The 26,049-nt window shown below is 35.1% G+C and overlaps 1 protein-coding gene across 1 annotated transcript in view; it reads right to left on the bottom strand.

The window, feature by feature from the left end:
• LOC144438205 (phospholipid-transporting ATPase ABCA3-like) overlaps window positions 1–24,849 on the bottom strand; it is a 136,359-nt gene extending 111,510 nt beyond the window's left edge. The window contains exons 1-7 of the mRNA XM_078127249.1: window positions 24,694–24,849; window positions 19,220–19,333; window positions 15,874–15,947; window positions 5,780–5,811; window positions 1,812–1,973; window positions 1,430–1,549; window positions 510–663 (exon numbers count right to left, since the gene is read on the bottom strand). Coding sequence (XP_077983375.1) covers window positions 510–663; window positions 1,430–1,549; window positions 1,812–1,973; window positions 5,780–5,811; window positions 15,874–15,947; window positions 19,220–19,276 — 599 coding nt within the window. The 5' untranslated portion in view covers window positions 19,277–19,333; window positions 24,694–24,849. The remainder of the gene's footprint in view (window positions 1–509; window positions 664–1,429; window positions 1,550–1,811; window positions 1,974–5,779; window positions 5,812–15,873; window positions 15,948–19,219; window positions 19,334–24,693) is intronic.
• Window positions 24,850–26,049: the final 1,200 nt, after the last annotated feature.

The raw sequence follows: 26,049 nt of genomic DNA, 5'->3' as shown, positions 1-26,049 counted from the left end.
GCACTACTGAACCTTATCAGTTCAGTTGTGCTAAAAAGTATGGAATAAAGTACTGCAACTTTGCCTGTTCAATGATGTACATACACAGTAGTGCAGTTGTTAGGGTTATAATTTTTCTATCTGTATTTCCTGGCTGACTTAAAATCATGTGTTTTGGTCAAACACAACCTACAGAATTACTATCAAAATTAGTTTAAGGGTTTACTGTGGTTTCTATTAAACATTTAATAAAGTTTGTTTGCAGCCTTACACATAATCATTGCCTTCTTTGGGCTATAAAAACCAAAGTATCAAATTGAAAGGGCAAATTGGCTGAGTTGATTCTGACACACACACACACACACACACACACACACACACACACACACACACACACACACACACACACACACACACACATTCAAATTATGCAATATTACAAGTCTACTTACAAGAAGTTAATATCTATAACACTTAATATGATATGCACTGAACAGTTGAATTGTGTTTAAAATAATACAGGTACTTACTCTTCTGTACGAGGTCCAGCCACTTGAAAGAATGGATATTGGCGATCTGTGTGGAAACTTTCCTCACCACTACCAAATTTGTGTGAAATCCTTATACTGTAACTGACCTGACTTGGCCAACTTGTATCAGAGGCTGACACACCAAATACCACACCTGTGGCATAACAAAATATAACGTCATGAAATTCTCTCTAATAACAGTCCACCACCCCTCCCCTGAATTTGTACATACATGTATTACAATATGTATTGTGTTAAAACTGATTGGAAGGAAGAATTGGTTGCTCTGAAAAGAGCCATGACTACATACATGTACATGTATGGGCAGATTCCAGTACTTTCGTACCTAGTAGTGGGCCAACATTGTACATTTGTGACATCTCTTATACAATATTGATGTGTTAATAATCAACTAGTCTTTCAAATCTTCTCAATGGTGTTACTATCCCATTTCTTGATCAGAAACTGTTGGAGGTTCTGGATATTGTCAGATGGCATTACATTTTCCTTGTCCTTGCTACACACATCCTACTGGGGCTTAGAGATTTATAACAGTACACATTTATTAAGTGCCTTCCACAATGGAATTATCACTATCACAATGCATGCTGTACAAGTACATTGTATATTAGCCCAGGCATGGACCTATATCAACACACCACCCCTATATGTATATAACTTCCCCAACTCTCAGAGGAGCATACCATACATTGAAGCCTTTGTAAACACATTGGATTAAATGGTTTCCATAGCAACCTCTGTCCTACCAGGGTTGACTTTAACTTATAAGCACAGTAATTCTGATTCAAACTTTGCTTCAGGGTTTTTTAGCCATTCAGAAACAAATGAAAGGTTTGAGCCTGCCAGTCACTCCAACCATTTGATCAACATGACTCTACAATTTTATTCATTCAACTTACCAGCATAGTAGGAATCTTCATTCACAGATGCCGTTTTGGCCAATTCTTCCTCTGATGTGAATGCAATAGTTGACAATGGTAATCCAATTGTGCTTCCCACTTCTGCCATTAAACTTGTAGCTGTGTTGTTTTTAGGAAAGGTAAAAATTGAAAAGTTGAATAAAAAATAATCAAGACGATTTTGAGCTGCCTGTTGTGGGCAAAGTTTTATGGATGGAAAATTCTTTTTTATATACATGTGATAATGTTATTAACAGCTTCATACTTTACAATGTATTGTACTTTATGATCAGCAACCATGACCAAATTTTAGCCCTCGTTTTGCAAAATCTATATCTCTCTATATCTGGAATATACACTGGAATTAGTTGACATTACTTACTCAATGGGGATTTGGGATAGAAAGCCAGCTCTGGACAACTCGTATAGTTGCATATTAAACTTGCAAGTACAGTATCTGGTACGGATGTTGGTATAAGACTAGCATATTGTGATGGTATTGATGGTGGGTCTACTGCTTCAAATTCATATTTCTCAAATGTAGCTGAAAAATAAAAGTATTAACATCATTAAGTAATCATCATTGTGTAATCATCATTAAGTAAACATCACTCAGTAAACATCATTGTGTAAATATGCTCAAAATGATTTTCAACCAACAATAAGATAAGGGGGTGGTGGGGTCTGTTGATGGAATAGTAGACTGTTTTCTGAAATTGAAAGTGATAGAAGTGGTGGTTTAAAATGTTGTATTGGGCATTCAGTATGTATCGCCATCACCTGCTTTGCCAACATATCATCAGTAAGCTTTGGTGACAGTTCTCATTTTTACCTCCCATAATGGAGTGCTATATTGTGTTCATATGTGTGTGTGTGTGTGTGTGTGTGTGTGTGTGTGCGTGTGTGTGTGTGTGTGTGTGTGTGTGTGTGTGTGTGTGTGTGTGTGTGTACAACATTGTATGTATGTATGTAGGTATGTACAATGTAGGTCTGTCTCTCTGTCTGTGGACAAGATATCTAAAAAATACCGCCAATGGCGTTGTAGCACAACTGTAATTTTTTTAAAAATGTTTATCCATATGATAGTCCATGCTAACAATAGGTGTTCATTTGCTGAATGACTATCCAGTTGCCTATCCAACCATGTTGCTGTCTTTGCGATATATGCTATCCTTTGGCTGTTGCTATGGGTGTGGTCATCATGTTAGATATATTTGCATACATTTTTGTATGTTTTTGTTCACTTGTGTATGAATTCCTGATATTATCTATGCAATATACGTGATCATTTGGCTGTTGCTATGAGCATGGTCTTGTTGTTTGGCATATTTGCATACATTTTTAAATGTTATTCATTTCTCTATTAATCCTCGTTATCTTTGCAATATATGTGATCATTGGCTGTTGCTATGGGTGTGATCTTGTTGCTAGGCATATTTGCATACATTTTTTGAATGTTTTTCATTTATCTCTCAATTCCTGTTATCTTTACAATATACATGATTATTTGGCTGTTGCTATGGGTGTGGTCTTGTTGCTAGGCACATTTACATACATTTTTGAATGTTTATTCAATTGTCTATTAATCCCTGGTGTTATTTTTGTGAAATACACGACCGTTTGGCTGTTGCTATGGACATGGTTATGGTTGCTAGGAATATTTGCAAACATTTTTTGAATGTTTATTCACTTGCCTACCAGATGATGTTATTATTTGACCAAAATATACTGCCAATTGGTTGTTGCTAGGGTGTGGTCATGGCTGCTAGGACCAATTGTGTCAAAACATTTTGAAGAAAATGTGCATAATAACACTTCTAGAAACATATCAACAAGTTTCAGTCTCACTGACCATGTACTTTGTGAGATATAAGTTTTTGACCAAAATTCACATTTTTAGACCTAATTTGCATATCACTCATGACATCATTGTATCCTTAATATTTTTTCATATATACATCCACAGATGCATTCCCAATAAATTTCAGCCCAATCTGCTCAGTAGTTTTGGAATTATTGATTTTTGACCAAAAAGACACATTTTTAGCCCTAATTTGCATATAACTGATGGAATCATCATATCATGAACAAATCTTACTTTACACCCCCTTAAGAATATTCCCAGTAAATTTCGCACCAATCTGCCCAGCAGTTTCTGAGTTTAAGGGTTTTTTTTACCAAAAATCACATTTTTGACCCAAATCACACACCTGTGATGCGATCATTTTCATTTGAACAACTTCCGAACCAAATACCAAGGCAATCGGGTTGGCAGTTTTTGAGTTTAAGTTGTCCACACACATACAGACAAACAGACAAACAGACACCACTCGATGCCTATTTATGTATAGCACTACTGAACCTACATTGTAGTTCAGTTGTGCTAAAAAAACTATTGCATGGATTCTCATGAATCTTGCTACACATCTTCCATATGCTAATGGCAAGGACTGCACATGATTATAGATTTACATCCAATGAACATAAATTAGCTATTTGCATTTGGTTTTTAGTAATTAGGCTATTATACGTTAACCATAACAAAGCGCATAGTTCCTATAAAGTTTGCTGGTGTAGCTTACAGTTTAAAGGAATAATTTGCATAATTAATGACATTCGGTAAGTAGGCTTTATCATATGAATGCAAGCTTACAATTTCATATAATTTGGTACATATAACAACCCTAATAGTGCACACCTGTCCTTTGAAGTTTATTGATATAGCTTTTACTTTCAATGAGGAATTTGAATGATAATTAATTATTTTCATACATTTTTAAGCATATTTCATTTGTTGTTGATTGAATAATGAGAGATCATTATATTGGGTGTCCAAGTCTATCATAATAATAAGGCATCGTAATAACAAAACATTCTACTACTTAGTCTTCTATGTATTGGCTTCATTATATTTGGCCAATTACTGTAAAGTGTAATATGTCAAAAAATTGATCCAAAAAAATAAAACCATTATTAGCATCCATCAAAAGATTGGATGTAAATCTGCTATGACAGCAATACTATTTTACAACTGCTGACATAAAACCATGGATAACTGGAACCTGTTACAGTCAGGTAAAGTAAACAACTGATTCAGAATTAGATTAATGACACTTGGCACAGCATGTTACATTACATTGATAAGGACAGCTCTATGGCATCTTTTCATTATAGTTCATGTTCACAAACAAATTAGAAGTTCCCCTGGCATTTCATGCACACATAAAGAGGCCATGAAACTATTCTTATCAAACCATGAAATGTACCACAAGCCTATCAAACCATGAAATGTACCACAAGCCTATCAAACCATGAAATGTACCACAAGCCTCTGCTGTTCCAACATGCTGTGCCAAAAAGTTATTAATCCAATCCATTTGTTTACTTTCCTTATTTGTAATAGCTTAATTCTGTTTGTCCACAGTCTGATGACCTAAGTCTATCTGCTAGACCTCGGATGTTCTTCCGATAAAATATGACACACGACCGAACACCGCTATCGGGGAAGGAACATCCAAGGTCTAGCAAATGTCATCAGGATATAAATAACTGCCAATCAGAGAACCGCATTAGCAACAAGCACAAACAGAGGACAATAGCTAAATTTTCATGCATATTCACCTTAAGGAGGGGTTTGAAAAATAACCACCAATGTATTAACTGAAATGTGTGAATGACAACGTCTACATACTCACAATTACCATAAACCGATAAGACATACATGTAGTAATGACGTAACATGTGTTTGTCAATATCTGCATGCAGAGATTGAATATATTAAAGTATATATATGTATACATGGCCCAACCCACCGCTTAACGTAATCTCAATGGAATGTCTGGTCTGAAAATGACATTTGCTAGACTGTTTGGGCAAGCACTCACTGCGAACTTCGTTCACTTATAGTATCGAAAGAAAGCCTGAATGTCTAGCAGCAAGACTATCTGATGACAGCAGTTATATCATCAATTGGTATGAAAGATCAAGCAATTATATTCTCCTTTGGGAAATCAACTTAAAGGTTTCCCTCATGACGTACCTGTAACCTGATATACAAGACTACAAGAAATGTTTGCACATCTATATCAATAATGAATTATGTAATAAATACTCCTATGAAAGAGGATTTGAGAGAATTCTGCTATCAAATTCTCTTCATATCATTTCAGACATTTACTGTATGTGTCAGAAGTCCCATGTCAAATGATGAAATGATATATATTTAGCACTCCTACAGATATAATATTCAAGCAATGTAGTGTCTCCCTTAGAAAATAAACTGAAAAAAGTTCCCTGATGACCTGTCGTGATGCACAAAGACTGTAATTAACGAATTTAAATAATACTTACAAAAACAAAACTTCCCTGGCTTTATAAGAATTCTGTAAGACAATGAAGAAAGTGACATCATAATAATGGGCTTTCAAATCAATGAAAAATATTGACATTTTACTGTCATTGTAAGAACAGACACAAAGTAAACAAAGGAGTGTGATCTGAACAATTAGAAAATGAGATCTCACATTATTTACAATTGCTATTATAAATACTGTAGGAGATGATTATGTGATAATCACATGTAATGAACAAACACCCCATCTTGAAAGCTGAGCATTTTGGAGTTTGACAAAATTAATGCAAATTTGTCATCATGAAAAAAGTGCAGTAACTCTATTATAGACCATAGACATTGGAAAGAGACCTCCCCAATATGGCTAGACATATGCAGATTTTTCATAGTCCAAGTCAAGCATTTTGGAATATAGCACATACATTGTACATGTATACATGATGGTAGAGTTCTGAATTGTTATCTATACAACAGAAGCCAACTCCATGACCAGAAGTATATGTGTTAACCAATAGAGATCTTCCTAGCTTGTTCACTCACAGTATTTTTAATTTCAGAGAACAGCTGATTGATGAACTTAGAGACAATCCCACAAATGATGTCACACAAGCTTAATATGAACTTTTTCCATTTAGGCCCTGGGGGGTCTGGCATCAGTGTGATTGCATGCTGAACTTCATTTTCACACTTCTAACAAAATTTCAAACACTTTCACACGTTCAATGATAACACATTCTGTCTTTACTACTGAGATGTTGATAAATTAATTAAAATTTACAGTGATATACGGTCCTGGGTATTTTAATGTGTTCACTATGTTTTTACACTGTATTTATCATAAGGGTGGAACCGCTACACTTTTCACAATGGTTTACATCAGGCCTAACAACAACAAAAATTGTGTGGTTCTGATTACACTCAATTTTAGATTAGGTGGGGTAGGTAGATTTTTTATTTAATTTTTTTCATATTTTTTTCTGATGCGAGTGTCTAGTTCAGGTAGTTATGTTTTCCGTTGTTTTCCATATGGTCTCTGTATTATTGGTTTCTTCTCATCAGATGTATAGCCATTACAGATTGGAAGAATAGTTTTATATTGTCTTTTTAAGTTGATGTCAGTTTCTGCATCCACTATTTCTTGTGAGACTTCCCAATTTTCATGATTTTATTTTTTTTCTTGAACAAGTAAAACAAGTCATTGAGAATGACATAGTCCCCGCTATGATTAGATTTTAAGGAACTGGCAGTTTATGTTGTCATTTTCTTAATATCTCTACTCTGATCACGCAACAACACTTGTGAACCTAAATCAAACAGACTTAGATATGTTGTGTCTGCTAGTTGGACATGGAACATGCCTACTCATGTTGTGTCTCCTCGTTGGACATGGGACATGCCTACTCTTCAAGATGACATGGTGGAATAAACCATTCAACAATAAAGGATGGGTCGGGTATGGGGGGGGGGACGACCTGTTCAAGCATGTCTGAGTTACATGTATGGCTTTGGACATGAAAACTGTGCCAACAAAATCAGCCATATCTGATTGTATCACGACGAAAATGGATATGCACATGTATGTCATAGAACACTGTGCTAATACAAACTTTGAATGAGATCTGTTCAAGCATGTCTGAGTTATGGCTTTGGACATGGAAAATTCGCAAACAAAATGACTGCCAGGCAGCCATATCGGATCGTATCATGAAACAAATTGACGTACTTCTGTATGTCATTGTATGTTGCCCCTGTACCAAGTTTGAACAAGCGACCTATCGGTCAGAATAGCTCCGCTGTTTTTTTTTTTAATTTAATTTTTTATTTTGGTGACATGTAGAAGTGGTTCAGGTCTTCAGCTCTTCACTATGCAGTTTTGTTTTAGCGATGCAATAAAGTGGTTAGTGGTTTCATATGATGTCTCACTATAAAACACATTTTACACAGAAGTTGGTAATGTATTGTACTTTTATACCATAGTCACCATTTTATGACAAAAATCTACTGTTATGAAAAATTGCACAAAATCTCAGAAAAAAATGACTGGGAAATGCACACAAGAAAAAGAAAAAAAGAGGATTTTGAGGTTGGCTATAAATAATTCCAGTGTCTTACAGCTGTAACCCTGGAAAATTTTAATGATGAATGAAATAAACTAGGGATCTAAAATAATTTTGAGGCAATTTGAATTTCAATTTTCTAACAAATTTACAAAGTCAACAACATTCAACTTGTACTAGTTGTGGTAGATATATATTGGGAAGAAATGTATTAATCGCCATCTTAGTTTCCGTACGGCGACAATCTCAAGTACCCGGAAGAGAGTCATTCTCAGCCATACGTTACAGTGGTAACACTCGTTCATGTTCGGTTACCTTTCACAAAGAAAACACAACGAAATGGTTGAAATGATCTTTTTTTTAATTTCTTTTCATCACAACAACAAAATCTGCGTGATCAAAAGTGTTGTAAACTAAACCAGAAAGAATTATCGCACTGGCTAAACTTCCCGATGAACTGGAGTAAGGTCCTACTACTTCCAAGTAAGCCTCGATAGTACTATAGTACGTGAGAAAATCGTCTCAAACTAGCGATACAACTTTCAAAATATAACTTGACATGTCTTCATTTGTTAGAGTTATACAATTCAAGACGGGTTTTCACTCGAAAACAACAATTCTGTGAATAATGACACTCTGAACGCAGCGATTTCTCGGACGATGTTACCACTGTAACGTATGGCTGACAACGACTTGCTTCCGGGTTAGTCCCTCGTGCATACGGGTGGATTGTCGGCGATTAATACATACATCGTCTGATATTTTAATTCACAGTGTTTCTTGTGACCGGCGCCTGTCAGCAGACTCTGCCATTTTTTTCATCATTCCATTGTATTTAAACCTTGTACTTGACATTTCGCAATATTTATAATTCTCAACAAAATACCTCAACATGCCTCACTTCGCTCGTACTCAAAGCAGCCCCGCGCGGTATGATCACTGACACTGATGACATGATGAGAGAGAACCTTTTCGGATTTACATGTAAAACGGGGAAAGATACGCAAAACATAATGCAAAGTCTGAAGCCAAATTAAAGTTGTAATTATTTTAATTATTTTTACTTGCCAAATATTTGCATTTTGGAAAGGCAAGACACGTTCATGTCGTTTAACTTTACATGTGAACTGTCGGCCATAACTTCAACCGTTAACCGCATGCCTGGCATGCCCTTCCTTACGCAAGTTGTCTGAATTCTGGTTCACTGTCATTCCAAATTGCACGACAATATAGAATTAACCACAAGTTACATGTTATCTGAAAACATCACACTTTTATAGTGGGTCTGAAGTGTGATTTTAGTGAGTACCAAGAACGTCCTGTTTTGATACTCAAGATACTTGCTGTGGAAAATCGCTCGGTCAAATGAGGTCACCTACAGCTTCTGGTCGAATCAGGATAGAGTATGCAAATGAGGATGTTGCGGACTGGCTGATTATGTAGAAGGATGCAGAATTGGATTTGAAGTTTACAACCCTGTTTCGAACAAACGCTTGTCATTTGGTCGCCCAATGCGTAGAATTATGACTATAGCACATATTACATTGCTTGTTTGACGTCAATAGTGTCTTTTGAAAAGTGGCAGTTTACTTAAAGTCTCGTCGACTGATTTCCAATATGGCGTCGGTCATTATGCTCATTATCATATTCATTTTTTTTTCAAATTACAAAAAAAAAATCATAAAAAATAAAAATGAGGATGTGCTGACTTGAAATTAACAAATCTGAGTAAGCTACCCCCTGCGCATCAACACGCCAGATATCAAAGCAATCTAATAAGAGGTTTTCAAGGAGTTGATGAAAATGACATTTTATGAAAAAAAATCATAAAAAATTGAAAATGGCACAGATCAACTTGGCATGAACAAATCTGAATAGCCTCCCCCCAGGGAACATGCACACCAAATATCGAAGAATTCCGACTGTCACTTCCGGAGTAGATAGTAAAAATATAAAAGTTTGACGGACACCTATGATTCACTCTACTCTCTATACCTCAATACCCACCTATACCTAAAGCTACGCTTTCAGCTTTCGCTGACAGCGGAGCTAAAAAAATTGGTCCAGGCATCTCCAAGAAATGGCTTTGGATGGACGGACGGACAGACGGACGGACACACGGAACCCAATCCATAAGTCTCCGTCCCGGACTTCGTCCAGCGGGGACCAAAAAAAGTTTAGGGTTGGCAGTAAAAAACTAGGTGGGGTTGAGTAACCAGAACCAAACATTTTTTTTGGCCTCATACATGTATGTAAACATGTCTATGTCATATTTGTGAATGCTCATTTAGAGGAGGGTGGTTTGGCCTAAATCAACAAAATTCACTAACTGAGTTTGTGTGACATTGTGCTGCCATCTCTAATAAGCTAACGTTCCTGCCCAACCATATGGACAAACTTTCAGACACTTTCAGACAGATTAATAATTAATGTAATCAAGCTTTCTTTGACTATATATGTCATCAAGATGGTTACATTATTTGGTGTGGTCACAAAAAATGTAAGGTTCTTTGAGTGTCTGTTTAAAAACTGGTACATATACACATATGCTGAAACTGTCTCAAATCAGTCTAATGTATGGTTCAGTGCTCGCGCTACCCATTCGCCACAGTCGCAAATGTGAAAGCAAAAGTCGAATGGCGAAAAGAAAATCAAAGTCGTTCGCCACAGTGGCGAATCAAAATTCTCACCAACCAAGAGTCAATGGCTGTTCCCCTGACTTTTCCCGCACACATATAATAATTTGACTGATAGCCGCCATGTTTATTTTGATGCACACAAATCGCAATCATCATTACCTACAACTTTTATACATTGTAACTATCGACCTGCTAGCAAGATTTATTGTTGTATCGAGTACCAAGGCAATTCACTGACCATTGTAAGTTAGAAATGGTTGCACTGTATTGAAAAGCCAACATACATGTATGTGGGAAGCAGGACTACCATATTGCCAAGCATTGGTTGAAGTAAAATTACGTGGTTAGGCAATAGAAATATGGTTTTGACATTTATATTAATTGTCGATAAAAGACGTTTGTTTAACATATTCTGAAAGAATGTTCAGTTCTTTTTGGTCCTCAAGTACAGGAACATTCCTAACTGCCCAAGTTGAATAGAGAAATCACACGATGTATCACACATGGCGATAATGTGTTTACATTTGTGACATAAGTGATGATCGTATTCAGTAATTCATAGCCCAAATTTCATTACATAAAATAGCGTTTTTCTTTCACATTTCTACTACAAATTTCGCTTTAAGTAACTCAAGAATATAATTAGATCAAACAGTATAAATCTAAGAGGTTTAATTTAGTTTGTAATTTGTTTTATACTGAATATGCTCAAATTCAGCTGACGAATCCGCAACTCAAATTTTACGACCAGTAATAGCATAGCTAGCTACAGCTGGATGATACATTGTGTGGAATGGTTTTGTGTCGTCTCACCATTGTTCTTATTGCAATGCAAACAGAGACGATGTGTGCACACTTATGTCAATTTAGTCTTGTTATTCTCAACATTTTTCATGAGACAATCGTGCTATTGTAAATATTAAGTAGTTCACAAACAAGCTGCATCAAAATACTGTGTACTTCTCATGACAATCAAAGTTTATTCAATATTTTAAATTTAAACATTGTACCGATCTTAGGATACTGTTTTGGGTACATCTACATTGTTATTAATTAGATTTGCTCATCCCTTATCAAATTTAACTGTGAAACAAAATGTATGTATCCCATTGTAATATTGTGTCATTCATTCACATGATAAAGAGTTCCAGAATAACTGGATTATTTCATTTACCAAAAATAAAAAAAAATCCTATAGCTCCGCTGTTTTTTTTGGGTTTTTTCGTTGTTCCTGTTTTTGTTTTTGTTTTTGTAACGTGTAGAAGTGGTTTTGTTGTTGTAACGTGTAGAAGTGGTTTTGTTTTTGTAACGTGTAGAAGTGGTTTTGTTGTTCAGCTCTTCCACTTACGCAATTTTGTTTTTAGTGAAGTAATAAAGTGGTTAGTGGTTTCATATGATGAAATTTATGTACTATACATAATTTTTTTATAAATCATACCGACTGATTTGAATGCCTGTGGTCCGTACTATACGTCGAACTTTCAAATAGTGTAACAATTTCTTAGTACAGTGACGCCTTGATACTAATCGTATTAACAGACCTACTGTTACAATATTGCAATGTATGGCTATGTTATGTCACCGATATATAACAACCAGAGTACGATAGCAATATCTATACATAGTATGAATGATCAAAAATATTGCATTTTTATTTTATAGTCACCATTTTACAAAAATTCTATGAAAATTATACAAAATCTCAGAAAAAATAATGACAGGGAAATTCACAAAAATAACAAAAAAAGGATTTTTGAGGTTGGCTATAAATAATTCCAGTGTCTTACAGCCTTAACCCCAGAAAATTTTCATTATGAATAAATTGAACTAAGGATCTTAAATAATTTTGAGGCAATTTCAATTTCAATTTCCTAACAAATTTAACCAAATACACCATTTTTGGCCAAATATGCCCAAAATAATAATTCTAGAAATAAGATAGTGGCCTTTTTCTGGCAATATACACCAGTCTATTCGTTGTGTAGTATAATAGAAAGTGTCATGTTGTAAGATATATTTGCATACATTTTTGTATGTTTTTGTTCACTTGTGTATGATATTATCTTTGCAATATACATTATCATTTGGCTGTTGCTATGGGCATGTCTTGTTGCTAGGCATATTTACATATTTTCTGAATGTTTATTCAATTGTCTATTAATCCCCGTTGTTATCTTCGCAATATATGTGATCATTTGTGTTGACTCTCTGCTATAGTTCATTCTGATGTTTTTTATTTCCATGGCAACCATCTTGAATACTTAACTTAAGGTGTACGAATTTCATCATGCGATGATCTGAAAACAGGTAAAAATATCAACAGCTAATAAAAAAAATAGCGCCAATGGTGTTGTTGCACAACTGTACAGTTTTTAAAAAATGTTTACCCACATGCTGATTCATGCTAGGTATAGGTGTTCATTTGCTGAATGCATATGATTATCCAGTTATAATATTTCAGTAATCATAACTTGTAATCATAATTTGCATGTATGCAAATAATAATAATAATAATAATGTTGGGTTCTTATATAGCGCTTTCCCACACCGTGCTCAAAGCGCTTTACAATTTATTACCCCTGGCTCGGATCAGAACGGCACAACAGCCCTTTAGTCTTCCTCAACTCCCCGGGGAGCATACAATCCATTGCAGCCATTTCAGCGCATAGGATTAAAGCCTTCACATTGCAACCTACATCCTACCAGGTCCCCAATTATACAGCTGGGTTGACTGAAGCACAGTCGTGGTTCAAATCTTGCCCAAGGACTTTAGCCACTCAGAAACAAACAGCAGGCAGCGACAGGGCTCGAACCTGCAACCTGTAGATTCCAAGCCGGTCACGCTAACCATTCACCCATCATGACTCCAATATGTGCAAATGTGCCTAGCAACAAGACCACACCCATAGCAACAACCAAATGATCACATATATTGCGAAGATAACAACAGGGATTAATAGACAATTGAATAAACATTCAGAAAAAATGTAAATATGCCTAGCAACAAGACATGTCATGAATATTAACTTGTGCACTACACTACCGGTACTGCGTAGTGAACACTGAAGGATCATGTATCATGTACTACCTGGGTCAAATTTAGAGGGCTAATCGATAGATATTAAAAGTTGATTTGTAAATAAACTACAGTGTTATGAACCCTATCTAACCTAAGTTATCATCATTCAAGTCTTCTTCTATCATTTCAGGCTAAAAGCCTTTCTTTCGTTCCTAGTACCTCAGCAATTCCATCTGCACACCATCTTGTTTCCTTGAATCACACTTTGCTGGAATCTACCATTCTGTAGAAGGTAGTGTGGGTAGAGGGGTGCACTATTCAAATTTATACTGGTCACTTGTCATTGAGGGTGCACAATGCATACAATTCTATAGAGCCATCAATGTCTTTTGAAAAGTGGCTGTTTACTTCAAGTGTACATGTATGTAAACAGGTTTCCAATTTTTCCGACTTTTTGCCTGCAAATGATGTAGTTTTCATGGGTGATTAAAGATTTGTATGACATTTTTGACAAAACTACGATATTAATAACGAAAAATTGAAAATTGCGTCACAGCCGGAACACGATCGCAGTGTCCATGTTTTTTTTAACCATGCCTGAACGTTGCGTGGTAGAGGGGGACGTCAACGATTGAGTCTACACTGATTTTCTCACAAAAGATTTGGAAGTTCTAATCAGCTTGCTTCTTTTCAATATACAGAGGATAAGTTTCCAAATGTTTTCAATGATGTCTTAGTACTGCACAGCTCTCAAACTCACAAAAAACGATCATGAATTATAACATGTTGTGTCCTCGTGCATGGGGACGGAAGGTAAAATGTTCGAAATGTTTGCCCACTACAACGGCCGGTTGAAAGTTCATGTTTATGTACGGTACTAATGGTGGCCGCCTTTCATACCTTGTGTCTTCTTTCGCGGTGAGTGAACCTGCGCGATCACAGAAACAAGTGTAATTTTACCGCTTTCATATATAGTTGGCTAAATACGTCAATATTAATGATATTATCGACATTTTTTTGCATTCTGATCGAAACATTCTGAGACATAACTCAGGAAACAAATGCCTGTGGTTCAAACACATGTTAGCGTACACACATTGTGTAGTCAGGTAGTCAGTAAGTCGATTATAATCCCACTAAATAGTACTACTGTTACGGTGTCACGATCTCAATGGGACAACTACTTTTGAAATTTCGACCCAATGTGTTCCTTCATCTGCTAATTTAAAATATATACTTTTTATTATCATAACTTACCAGTCAGTATTATTTAGTCTGTCGACAACCATTATGCATGTCTGCAGCTGGGGATTGCTGTTTGGCTGTAGTCGTGGTTTCGGTAGTGGTTCATATAGAAATGGTACAATACAAGCATCCCCCACTACCGCATCATCTTCGTCATCGCTAGTACTGCATGTATTGTTGTCATTGTCAACTTTGACTTCTAAATAGTGGGACATGGTTCCACTAGAATGGCTATCCCATGTTATGTGATCGGACATATTTGAAGTTCGTACCGGTTGTGACGTAATGAAATACATAAACAACTTCGGCAATTTCCGGAATTTTTCCAAGAAAATCATTTTTTTATAATATCGTACTTTTGTCAAAAATGTCACACAAATCTTTAATCACCTATGAAAACTATGTCATTTGCAGACAAAAAGTCTGAAAGTTTGGAAAACTATTTACATACACTTTCAGTCGAGTGGGCTGATTTCCAATATGGCATAGGTCAAAATTAGCATGCATCTAATTTACATATAATTAATATACATGCAAGATATCAAAGCAATCTGACCAAGTAGTACAAATGTATTTGAGAAGAAGTTAAAATATCATTTTTGACGAAAAAATTCGTAAAAAATTGAAAATGACATAGATCAACTTGGCATGAACAAATCTGAATGTTGCAGGTTACTACTGGACAGTGGTACAACAACATACAGCATGTTGCAGGTTATTGTTAACTGGTTCAAACAAATGAGAAACTGTTACAGTAACTGCATTCTACACTTTAAGATAGCAACATTACTTTCTTGCACCTACATTTAGTCTGAATGTGATAAACCATATAAAAGTACTGCACCTAAACAGACAAGTGAGAGCCAACGTTTTGATGTCTCCATGGTCACCTGACATGTTGGTTCATTTCATTTTTAATAGACAAAATGTCACATGAAACTTTAATTATTCAATCTTGTTATCTTAGTGTAGAATATGCAGTTTCCTATATTGGTTTCTGTATATTTTCCTTTTTGTGTACCTTGCTTTTTTATGACATCTTCGTTGGTAAACAGAAAACCTAACAAATTAAACAAGAATTTAAAAAGTAATTGAAACGTTTCTATTGACAAGAAGATAAAAAATGGCATTACCTGGCAAGAAGAAGTAGAGCCACAAAAAACACTGGTATGAGAATTTCAAAGGTTGTTCCAATTGGTCGACGGAACTGGTGGAAATATAGAAAGAAAGAAATTAGTTATTATCAAAAAGAAAACATTTTTGGTTTTTTTTCACTACATATAATTTTATGATAGATGTATTCAATTTGTACTAATACAGTCTTTGGAATAAAACTTAATTACATTATACATGTACATGTAATACTTGAAATTATGTCTCACTTTTAGTTGCATATCATCAATTTCACTTTCTACATGTACAAGTACTTCTCTGATACATGTGATGAATTTTTTCTATGAATATTAATCAGGTTATATTTACACCTTAAGAATTAGAAAATATCATTTGAACATAATTATAAGTGAAGCCATAGATCCCATACATCCTACACTAGTTCAGGTTTATTACTATATATCTGTATATTTGGTGGGATACACTAGTTCAGGTTTATTACTATATATCTGTATATTTGGTAGGATACACTAGTTCAGGTTTATTACTATATATATGTATATTTGGTGGGATACACTAGTTCAGGTTTATTACTATATATCTGTATATTTGGTAGGATACACTAGTTCAGGTTTATTACTATATATCTGTATATTTGGTGGGATACACTAGTTCAGGTTTATTATTATTTATCTGTATATTTGGTGGGATACACTAGTTCAGGTTTATTACTATATATCTGTATATTTGGTAGGATACACTAGTTCAGGTTTATTACTATATATATGTATATTTGGTGGGATACACTAGTTCAGGTTTATTACTATATATCTGTATATTTGGTGGGATACACTAGTTCAGGTTTATTACTATATATCTGTATATTTGGTGGGATACACTAGTTCAGGTTTGTTACTATATATCTGTATATTTGGTAGGATACACTAGTTCAGGTTTATTACTATATATCTGTATATTTGGTGGGATACACTAGTTCAGGTTTATTACTATATATCTGTATATTTGGTGGGATACACTAGTTCAGGTTTATTACTATATATCTGTATATTTGGTGGGATACACTAGTTCAGGTTTGTTACTATATATCTGTATATTTGGTAGGATACACTAGTTCAGGTTTATTACTATATATCTGTATATTTGGTAGGATACACTAGTTCAGGTTTATTACTATATATCTGTATATTTGGTGGGATACACTAGTTCAGGTTTATTACTATATATCTGTATATTTGGTGGGATACACTAGTTCAGGTTTATTACTATATATCTGTATATTTGGTAGGATACACTAGTTCAGGTTTATTACTATATATCTGTATATTTGGTAGGATACACTAGTTCAGGTTTATTACTATATATATGTATATTTGGTAGGATACACTAGTTCAGGTTTATTACTATATATCTGTATATTTGGTAGGATACACTAGTTCAGGTTTATTACTATATATCTGTATATTTGGTAGGATACACTAGTTCAGGTTTATTACTATATATCTGTATATTTGGTGGGATACACTAGTTCAGGTTTATTACTATATATATGTATATTTGGTAGGATACACTAGTTCAGGTTTATTACTATATATCTGTATATTTGGTAGGATACACTAGTTCAGGTTTATTACTATATATCTGTATATTTGGTGGGATACACTAGTTCAGGTTTATTACTATATATCTGTATATTTGGTAGGATACACTAGTTCAGGTTTATTACTATATATCTGTATATTTGGTGGGATACACTAGTTCAGGTTTATTACTATATATCTGTATATTTGGTAGGATACACTAGTTCAGGTTTATTACTATATATCTGTATATTTGGTAGGATACACTAGTTCAGGTTTATTACTATATATCTGTATATTTGGTGGGATACACTAGTTCAGGTTTATTACTATATATCTGTATATTTGGTGGGATACACTAGTTCAGGTTTATTACTATATATCTGTATATTTGGTAGGATACACTAGTTCAGGTTTATTACTATATATCTGTATATTTGGTGGGATACACTAGTTCAGGTTTGTTACTATATATCTGTATATTTGGTAGGATACACTAGTTCAGGTTTATTACTATATATATGTATATTTGGTGGGATACACTAGTTCAGGTTTATTACTATATATATGTATATTTGGTGGGATACACTAGTTCAGGTTTATTACTATATATATGTATATTTGGTAGGATACACTAGTTCAGGTTTATTACTATATATATGTATATTTGGTGGGATACACTAGTTCAGGTTTATTACTATATATATGTATATTTGGTGGGATACACTAGTTCAGGTTTATTACTATATATCTGTATATTTGGTAGGATACACTAGTTCAGGTTTATTACTATATATATGTATATTTGGTAGGATACACTAGTTCAGGTTTATTACTATATATATGTATATTTGGTGGGATAGACCTGTTAATGTTGATTACTGTATTTTGTGAACTCGATAGACTTGTTTACTGTATTTTGTGGACTCGATAGACTTGTTTACTGTATTTTGTGGACTGGATAGACTTGTTTACTGTATTTTGTGGACTCAATAGACTTGTTTACTGTATTTTGTGAACTCGATAGACTTGTTTACTGTGTGAAGACGGTTGCAGGATTAATTGCAAGGATGTGGCTATTTTACATAGTGGTTTGCATAGTGATCAGTTGTATAATATGCATGTCTTCAAGACTGGACTAGAACAAACTTTTAACACATAAATACATGCCGCACATTCGTCATTGGGGATCAGCCATTTCCCTTCATGTGAATTTTTATTATGATTTTGTCATTCAAAGATTACTAAAGCTCAAGGATGGTAGAACACTTCTGAAGCACGGTAGAAAACTGCCAAGCATGGCAGCCTAGAAGGCAAGGATACTGTTTGTACCTACAATATCCATGCTTTCTCTATAGTAGGGAGAACACTGTACTAATAACCTACAATATCCATGCTTTCTCTATAGTAGGGAGAACACTGTACTAATATCCTACAATGTCCATGCTTTCTCTGTAGTGGGGAGAACACTGTACTATCTACTAATAACCTACAATGTCCATGCTTTCTCTGTAGTGGGGAGAACACTGTACTATCTACTAATAACCTACAATGTCCATGCTTTCTCTATAGTGGGGAGAACACTGTACTATCTACTAATAACCTACTCAACTCATTTAATCCCCTATTTTTTTACAACTTGTAGTTTACTGTTGTACACAAATGAATACCTTCTTGGTACAAAGAGGAATATGTTTTGTTCTGCAAAATAACCTAATGATTGGAAATATTGTGAAACCATAAGAAGAAAATAAGAAATAAAATTTACCTGAAGAAGAAAATTTTTCCAAAGAAGAAGGCGTAGCTGCTTTGCTTTGGAACCCATTATCTACTGTGTATGCTGGTCTTTGTGTTCAATAGATAATAACATATACACCACTGCCTAGAAAGAGAATCAGCGGAATCAGTTAGTGTTACCATGGAAACAGAAATACGACATTGACTGAAGTGATTCCTTATATAACGGCAACAGTGTAAGGGACTACAGGAAAATTAATGCAAATGGTAGTTCTGGTACAAGATTTATGAGTTTCAATAGATCAATAACACCCAGTGTCACTGTTCAGTATCACTGCAAGTTTATTATGATGATGTCATTTGATAGCATGTTACACAGCCAATAACTGGTAATTTCATACAAATTAATTATTCAGAAGTTTGTTTGGCTATCATTTGTAAGTTTTTCTTTCATTTTTGGCACTTTTTAAAGGTGATTCAAAATGCCTGATACCACACCCTTGAAAAGTGTTCTTTATATGTCTCTTAACTAGTAAATCCAAGCTAACTATTCAAAATTGCATGAGAAAAAAAAGAGTTAAAACTAGGATCACCAGCCAACCTGAGCAGCCATGAATTTACAGTAGTTATACTACATTGTGTACCTAATGTTCTCTCTTATGATTATGACATCATATAGAGGGGAGTGTTTCGTCTCAGTTAGTATAGTAAGCAGTGGCAGATGATAGTAATTCTGACATTGATACGCATCAGAATTAAGGGAGCCATCATTATTTATGACAGGGGGGGTCGGAGGAATATAGGGGTGTTCAAAAACTGGGGAGTGAAAGGGGGCTACTCAAATTTTTTGCTAACACTGAAGTATAGAACACATCTATATATACAAGATTATGCAAAACACTGTTTTTTCTGTTAGAATTTTTCAGTGCATATTGCATATACATACATGTAGTCCCTATGAAAAAGCATACACATTTGACATATACATGTAGTTTCTGAAACCAGTGCAGTAGACCATAACAATCTGTAACACAAATTGATCAAACGATACTAGTGCTTAGTAGTACATTGAGTTCTGTTGCATGAAACAAATCATCAATTGACAAGTCATTGAGAATGACATAGTCCCCGCTATGATTGGGTTTTAAGGAACTGGCAGTTTATGTTGTCATTTTCAAACCTGGTTAATGTTGTTTGGCCTCATATGGTTGTTTTTGATATCACTACTCTGTTCAAGCATGTCTGAGTTATGGCTTTGGACATGAAAACTGCACCATCAAAATGGCTGCCAGACAGCCATATTGGATTGTATCACGACGAAAATGGATATGCACATGTATGTCATAGAACACTGTGCTAATACCAACTTTGAATGAGATCTGTTCAAGCATGTCTGAGTTACGGCTTTGGACAGGGAAAATTCGCAAACAAAATGGCTGCCAGGCGGCCATATTGGATCGTATCATGAAACAAATTGACCTGCATATGTATGCCATAGTATGTTGCCCCTGTACCAAGTTTGGAAAAAATCGGCACAGGCATCTCCAAGAAACGGCTCTGGACAGACGGACGGATGCACAGATAGACGGAACCAAATCCATAAGTCCCCGTCCGGAGTTCGTCCGGCGGGAACTAATAAAGTAGTAAGGAATAACCTAGTTAAAGAAATAAACAGCTGAAGCCACACAGGAGGGCAAAGTCTGACCAAATAGGATCATCATGTCATGAAGAATTCTTAATTTAAACACCTCTAAGAACGTTCCAACCAAATTTCAGACCGATCTGCTGAGTAGTTTTGGCATTTAAGTTTTTTGACCAAAGAATCACATTTTTTTACCCAAATCACACACCACTGTGGTAAGATCATTTTAATTTAAACAATTTCTTAACTAGACACCCAAGGTAATATACCCACCAAATATCATGGCAATCAGTCCAGTGGTTTTTTGACTTTAAGTTGTTTATACACACACACATTTACACACACACATACGTACGCACACACGCACGCGCATATACTTTGCCATGCCTATAGCACCACTGAACCTTATCAGTTCAGTTTGTGCTAAAAATCATCTACCTGTAAATTCTAGACAGACTTACAAATGAACAAAATTATCTACACCGTACCTATAACTTCCCCGAGTGTTATCCTTCATGAAATCTCTCTTTCAGTCCAGTCAGTCTAGTTGTTAGCATGGAGACATTATTCTTGTCACTATATGGATTATTGGTACCAGATATCAGGCTGGCATCAAGACTAAACTTCCCTATGCCAGACACAAAAGTACATGGATGTGACAAAAGCTAACCTTTACTCACACTGGCTGATGTCACACATTTCTAGTCTAAAGTATATTGACCAATGCAATAAATCACTCTCAATGACAGGTCAACATTTTTACCTGTGTGACTCATGTGACTGGTATTCTATAAAGGCAAGAGTGCACCTGAACTAGATACATGACATAGATACATGGTACATTTTTGTATGTATGGTTATACATACATGTACATAATTACATGTACTCCAATATCAAAATTCTTGGTCATCAGAGTGAGACTTTCTTAGTCAAAGAGATGTGAAATTGATATTACATGTATAGTCAATCAATTGCTAATAAATGGAATTGCAGGCCAAGTGTCTCAGAATACAATGTCACTGGAGATGTTTAGGAACAATGTCATAATTGAGTCCCATACTGCAAGCATGACTTAACCAACTCAAGGAAATTAGTGTGACGATATGATTATTTGATGAGATCTCCTATTACTAGATTAACTATTACAAACATAAGACAGAGATATTAATACAAGAAGTGTTAACCTGAGCATGAAAACGTAGTAGAGAACAGAAATATTATACATTATTATCATTATTATTATTAGTATATTGATATATATATATACATATATACATCCTTATTCTTCTGAATTAAGTCTACAATGCTCTGCTACTAATATTTGCATCAAGCACTGTTCTCTCCACATTCATATATATATATATATATATATATATATATATATATATATATATATATATATATATATATATATATATATATATATATATATATATATATATATATATATATATACACACACATGTATATACTTCAGTTGCTTTCAAAATGGTGCCACAATAATAAATTATATCTTGCCAACCAAGAAAACCCCTATACAAAGTAGATTAACCCAACCATCTTGTTACGCAATGAACCTCCAGACATTTTATGTGTTACTTACATATATAATGACCATCTCAAAATTTACATCTAAGGAGTGTGAAACTCCCTAGTCACGACTTACAATGTATTACATCCTTATACCTCCTTGGATTAATCTAGATATTTCGTACTAGTGTGTGTGTCATATAATATTCATATCAAATAACATTTATATATATGTGTGTGTGTGTGTGTATGTATGTATACTATAGATACACAAAATGTACATAATTATTCTCTGCTGCACATGCATTATGTAACAAGTGGAATTTTAGGACTATAACCCCAGCACATGTAAACTGAACAAATTTCACCGTGAATTATACATTTAACATTTCTGACTGTTTAGTCTGGATGCCAACATGGTTTCTAAGTTAGGGGAGGTGTAAATCATAATGATACTGTATAGCAACTGGACTATGACTGTTGGACTATACTTGTTTCTCCTACATGTACCTCTGTTGACTACAGATTTACCAGGACTAACAATGTTACCACCCTCTAAATTAGCTACTACATAATGAATACACTGTCCCTCTATTTATAGAAGTATAAGTACAAACAGAGGTGGTCTTTCTCTTATCATGAATAAATTATGCATTCAAAACAATCCATCATGGAGAACACTGCTGTTATGTTCTCAATACTAGAATCTGAATATTACTTGCAATAGAGCTTCAATACACATGTACATTTCCAAGTGTTTCCATGATAGTGTGCCTATCATCAATCTACCAATGAAGGTTCATTTACCCAGTCTGGGTACCCTGAGTACTAGGCAGTAGTGAATATTTACACTGTCAATGTCCTTTTCTGGAATGCAATGTAAGCACACAGTGACTAACTCATGTCACTAATACTTTTAGTAACCAGGTAACAGTTTATTTGATCACATCACTCTGACAATCATGTGATGATGATAAAGAGAAAATGAGGTCATACTGACTTGCTCTGCTGATTTGTATTATGGGGTTGGGGTTGGGGGGGGACAAGTGTCATACTGACTTGCTCTGCTGATTTGTATTATGGGGTAACGGTTGGGGGTTGGGGGAGACAAGTCACATGATAATTTGTTTAACCTGAGAACAATAGAGTATGACTTCGCTACACTACTGGTGAGAATATTCCATTTTTCAATGATTTTTGAGCGTATTTGTCACTTGCACTATTTTCTCAGGATATGTTCCAAATTTAATGTGAAGCTATAAACCATCATGTCAAACTGACTGAATTATTAACGAAAACGTCCGGTTGTGAAATTATGTTCATGTGAAGGCAGGCCGGTCCGACTATTAGTACTATGAATCCCCCAAAGTATTTGACAAAAGGTATTTTCCAATGGTTTATTTTACAGAAAATCATGTATTAATGAAAAAAATCCAGCTTCAAATACTGGTGTCAAACAGTAAACACAGGGAAAGTCAAGTTACATAACATACAGTATATAAATTAACATAATGTAGTGATGTAAATAGGATACTATGAAAGACAACTGCTCTGATATTTAGATATTGATTATGTACTTTCAATTTGATGATTCACAGACAAGACATGGGAAGATAAGATTACACATACAATCTGACAGTTGTCACAAATGTACTAAAGGGACAACTATTACTAAGACTCACTAAGACCACTACAGTAGATAATCTACAAATACACACAACAAAGGAAACACTACGTAAAAATATTTAAATTGACCCCCAAAATAACGAAAAATGTTGCAGTTGGCTAAACATTACACGTACAGTAATAAATTGTTTTCATTTACAATATACGGTGGTAAACATGGAGATACAGAGAGTGGAAATCACTTAGTTTACTGTTCTACACTTGCACTTGAAGTTGGCATAATGACACAGCATATCTGTCATGAGTTGGTCGTGAAAAAAAGCTAACGAGATATTCATCAGAACATAATGCATGTATTCCCGGCATGTATGTACTACCATCTAAGTTACGGTTATAATTCGTTCGCTGTTTACAACCATCAATAAACGCATACATTTGTACATACAATCATGTGACATGGAGACAGTACAGGTAAGCAAGCGAGATTTGATATGACGATCGAATGATCGAGTTGTAACCTGCGGCCAATTAGCTGTAGGCGGCGTGCGAACTGTGCGAAAGCTAGTCCTGCTTGCAGACGGTGTACGGGTCTAGAGTACTGACAAGACCCTCAACACCAAGGTACGATCATAGACCAAATTTCGATCTGTGGTACGACTTACTCCGTATGCAAACGGGACTATGCGAAAGTGTAAGTATCACTCACCAAGTAGACTTACGGCACTGCTGACGTCCTTCGAAATCGAATTCCACCTTTCACACGAGTATCGTAACACACTAATATTCCTCTGAAAGTGGCACGTATGTTGCTATGGCTTGTGGTTTGATGTCATCGAGCACATAGACTGTCACGCGACACACAATGTCTGATCGACCGTGTCGCTCGTGTTTGTCATGTTTACACTGTCACGTGATGCAGGGAATGAGGTGAACGCCCTTTTAGGGCCAGAGCGAAAGTCAATCATTGTACGACCCAGTGGGTGGTACGAGCTCTGTGGGGGTGCTGTAAACGTATTCTGTTTGAAGGGCATTAGAGTTGCGTTTAAAATAAACTGCCTTTAAAGATTAGGCTTCATATGTCTGTGTTTACTTAAATATTGGAGTAGATTAATAGTTTGCCAAGTAATCATATTCTGAAAGAAGCACGTAAAGTAAAATAGGCCCATACCCATACGAAAATTTTCATCATACTAAAGTGTTCAAATCGTTTGGAACAATAAAGAAAATAAGGCAGAAATTGTCTAATGAATATTTCATTGCTTGGAGAACAAATGTATTCAACGATGGAAAAATGATATTCACTTTTTTGTATACTGTAATGTAAATTATTTTTGCGCTAGGCTGAGGCCTTAGGATTTGAAATAATGTAACTACTATTTATGCAAATACACACACACACACACACACACACACACACACACACACACACACACACACACACACATACGTGTGTTTTATTACAAATGAGGCCTTCAGTACGGGTGTGTGTTATGAGACCCCTAGTTTGTTGTAATGCTAAATCCATGAACATGATATCGTATATTCTTCCCCTAGTAGACTATACAAAAATCATCGCAGTTTAAAGAAACAACCATTAATGAGCTTTCTGTAGGCATGTGAACTTGTGAAGCCTTCCCAGGCTGACGTGGTTTATGGAGCCATTGGGTGTGAAGCATTTACTGGGCATAAGCTTAAAAGTAGAACCTTGGACCGAGTGTGTACTTTTAAGTGGGAAGTAGGGCCATTTACATACTCATGGAAGTAAAGTATAAAATAGGACCTTTATGTATTTTTAAAAGGTAAATTAAGTATCCCGGTATTTTTCGTTGTATCTTTACACAACAGCAACTGCAAAATTTTCAGAAAACTGACAACCTACTGTAATAATCTGGTATTTGACATAATTTAATATGCTTTCTTCCTTGAAATATATATAGACTTTTGAGAATGCAGAGTAGACAGAGGAAAAGATACCAAAAACTCTTGAAAACTTCAAAACCAGTTTGAAGTTTACTAGGTTGTTAGCATGTTATTAGTAGACTTCCTGAAACACGATTGTAGT

This window comes from Glandiceps talaboti, chromosome 7 (assembly GCF_964340395.1).
Source record: "Glandiceps talaboti chromosome 7, keGlaTala1.1, whole genome shotgun sequence".
Taxonomy (NCBI): domain Eukaryota; kingdom Metazoa; phylum Hemichordata; class Enteropneusta; family Spengelidae; genus Glandiceps; species Glandiceps talaboti.
This window is presented reverse-complemented; position numbering and strand designations above follow the sequence as displayed.